At 42.9% G+C, this 2016-nt stretch overlaps 1 protein-coding gene across 1 annotated transcript in view; it reads left to right on the forward strand.

Moving 5' to 3' along the window:
* The first annotated feature begins 262 nt into the window (after positions 1 to 262).
* Positions 263 to 2016, forward strand: part of LOC109861106 (DNA-directed RNA polymerase II subunit RPB7) — a 24915-nt gene continuing 23161 nt past the window's right edge. Inside the window, exon 1 of the mRNA XM_020440624.1 lies at positions 263 to 393. Within this exon, the coding sequence (XP_020296213.1) occupies positions 263 to 393 (131 nt within the window). The remainder of the gene's footprint in view (positions 394 to 2016) is intronic.

Consider the following 2016-nt stretch of genomic DNA (forward strand, 5'->3'; position numbering starts at 1 on the left):
CATAGTGCTGATGGCGGAGGAAGAGGAAGGTATGGAGAACAGACAGCGTCATTAATTCGAAGAATAGGCGCGGGGATCGGAGAGCAAGCGGGGCGGTTGCTCGTAGCGCCAACGGGCGCCGTACTAACTAACTAGTAGCAATCGGGTGTCCACAACTACGTGGACACCCGGCGCCCGTTGGCGCTACTAGCAACCGCCCCGCTTGCCCTCCGATCCCCGCGCCTATTCTTCGAATTAATGACGCCGTCTGTACATGATAAAAATGTTAGAAAGGTACTTGAAGGAAAAGGGATTGGAATTAAATGTTGGAAAGACAAAGGTGATAAGATTTAGGAAAGGAGAGGAAGAGAGAAAAGAGCGGAGTGGTGGTGGAAAGAGGAAAGGTTGGAAGAGGTGAGAGAGATTAAGTACCTGGGATTTGTATTCCAAAAGAATGGAGGAATTGAAGCGCAGATGAGGGACAGGGTGGGGAAGGGAGTTGCAGTGATGAATCAGATCTGGGGGATAGGGAAAAGAAGATTTAGGGGAGATTGAGGGAGACGTTTATGGCTGTTTGATGCTTTGAAATGGTCGGTGGTGGGGTATGGAGTGGAGGTGTGGGGATGGAGAGAATGGAGAAAAGTGGAGAGTTTACAGGAAAGGTACATTAGGTGGGTGATGGGTGTAGGGTGGTGCACACCGGGGTATTTAGTAAGGGCGGAAGCGAACAGGGAGTTGCTAAGGGGAAGGGCTGGATGGAGGGCGATAGGATTTGAGGAAAGGTTAGAAAGAGGGGAAGGGAGCGGAATAGCAAGGAGATGTTGGGAGGAAATTAAGGAAAGAGCGTTGGGGGGAGGAGAATTATCGGAGTGGGAGAAGTCAAGAGTAGAATTTTTTGAAAGAAGAGGTGTGAGTATGGAAAAGTGGAAAGAGTTGAGAGAGAGAGGAAAGAGTGGAGATTGGAGGTGATGATAGAGAAGGAGAGGAAGATGCAAGAAGAGGAAAACTGGGAGAGGATAGAGATCTCAAAATTTAATGAGTGGTACAAGAGGATAAAAGGGGTGGGGGTTCCGGGATATTTAAAAAAGGGGTGGAGGGAGAGTAGATGGCAAAGGGTTGCGGGTTATAGATTAGATGACAAAATGAGGGGGGGGACATATTGGGTTGGAGAAGAGGAAAGAATATGTAAGATGTGTGGTTGGGAGAAGGAGGACTGGAGGCATGTATGGGAAGAAAGTAATAGATGGGGGGCAGTAGGGAGCTGGGAGGAGATGGTCGAGGTGGTATTAGGAAGTGAAGGGGAGGGAGAAGAATGGTTGAGGAAAATTGATAGGGCGAGGGAAGATAAAGATGAGAGGGAGGAGAGTGGAATGGAGGTAGAGTGAATGTGAGAATGAATGAGGGTGTGGTATTAATTTACGCTAAAGTGATAAGAACCGGAAGCGGAGGTCCCCATGGATAGGTTAGGTTAGGTTAGGGACAAGCGTGTGTGTGTATATAGGAGAAATCTGAGGGATAGATGTAAGCTAGATGTAAGAGGTAGGTTAAGTTTAGAAGTAAGTTAGTGTTAAGATAGAATTAAGTTGTTGTAAAATATTGTAAGTCTAAGGAGATCAATAAAATATACTACTACTACTACTACTACTACTACTACTACTACTACTACTACTACTACTACTACTACTACTATAACTACTACAAATTTATCTACAAAATCTATTCTACACAAAAGACGTGATATATATTATAATAATAATAAAGTAGTAACACTAATTGAAAAACTATATATAATTGTAAGATATTTGTGTAAGAAATTAGAAGCTTATGTAGATCACGTTTTATATCCGAAATACTCGGTTATAGATAACATTATTATATGATTACTAGCGGACCCGACAGACGTTGTCCTGTACACACGTTTTTAATTCGAAAATTTCAAACTTTTTTTAATAAGCTATAACAATCTGGACCGATTTGATGAAAATTATTATTAAAAAGTTATTACAATCTTTATCGTCATTACATGTACACTTATCA

The sequence above is a fragment of the Pseudomyrmex gracilis genome, unplaced genomic scaffold (assembly GCF_002006095.1).
Source record: "Pseudomyrmex gracilis isolate BER0280 unplaced genomic scaffold, ASM200609v1 scaffold_579, whole genome shotgun sequence".
Classification (NCBI taxonomy): domain Eukaryota; kingdom Metazoa; phylum Arthropoda; class Insecta; order Hymenoptera; family Formicidae; genus Pseudomyrmex; species Pseudomyrmex gracilis.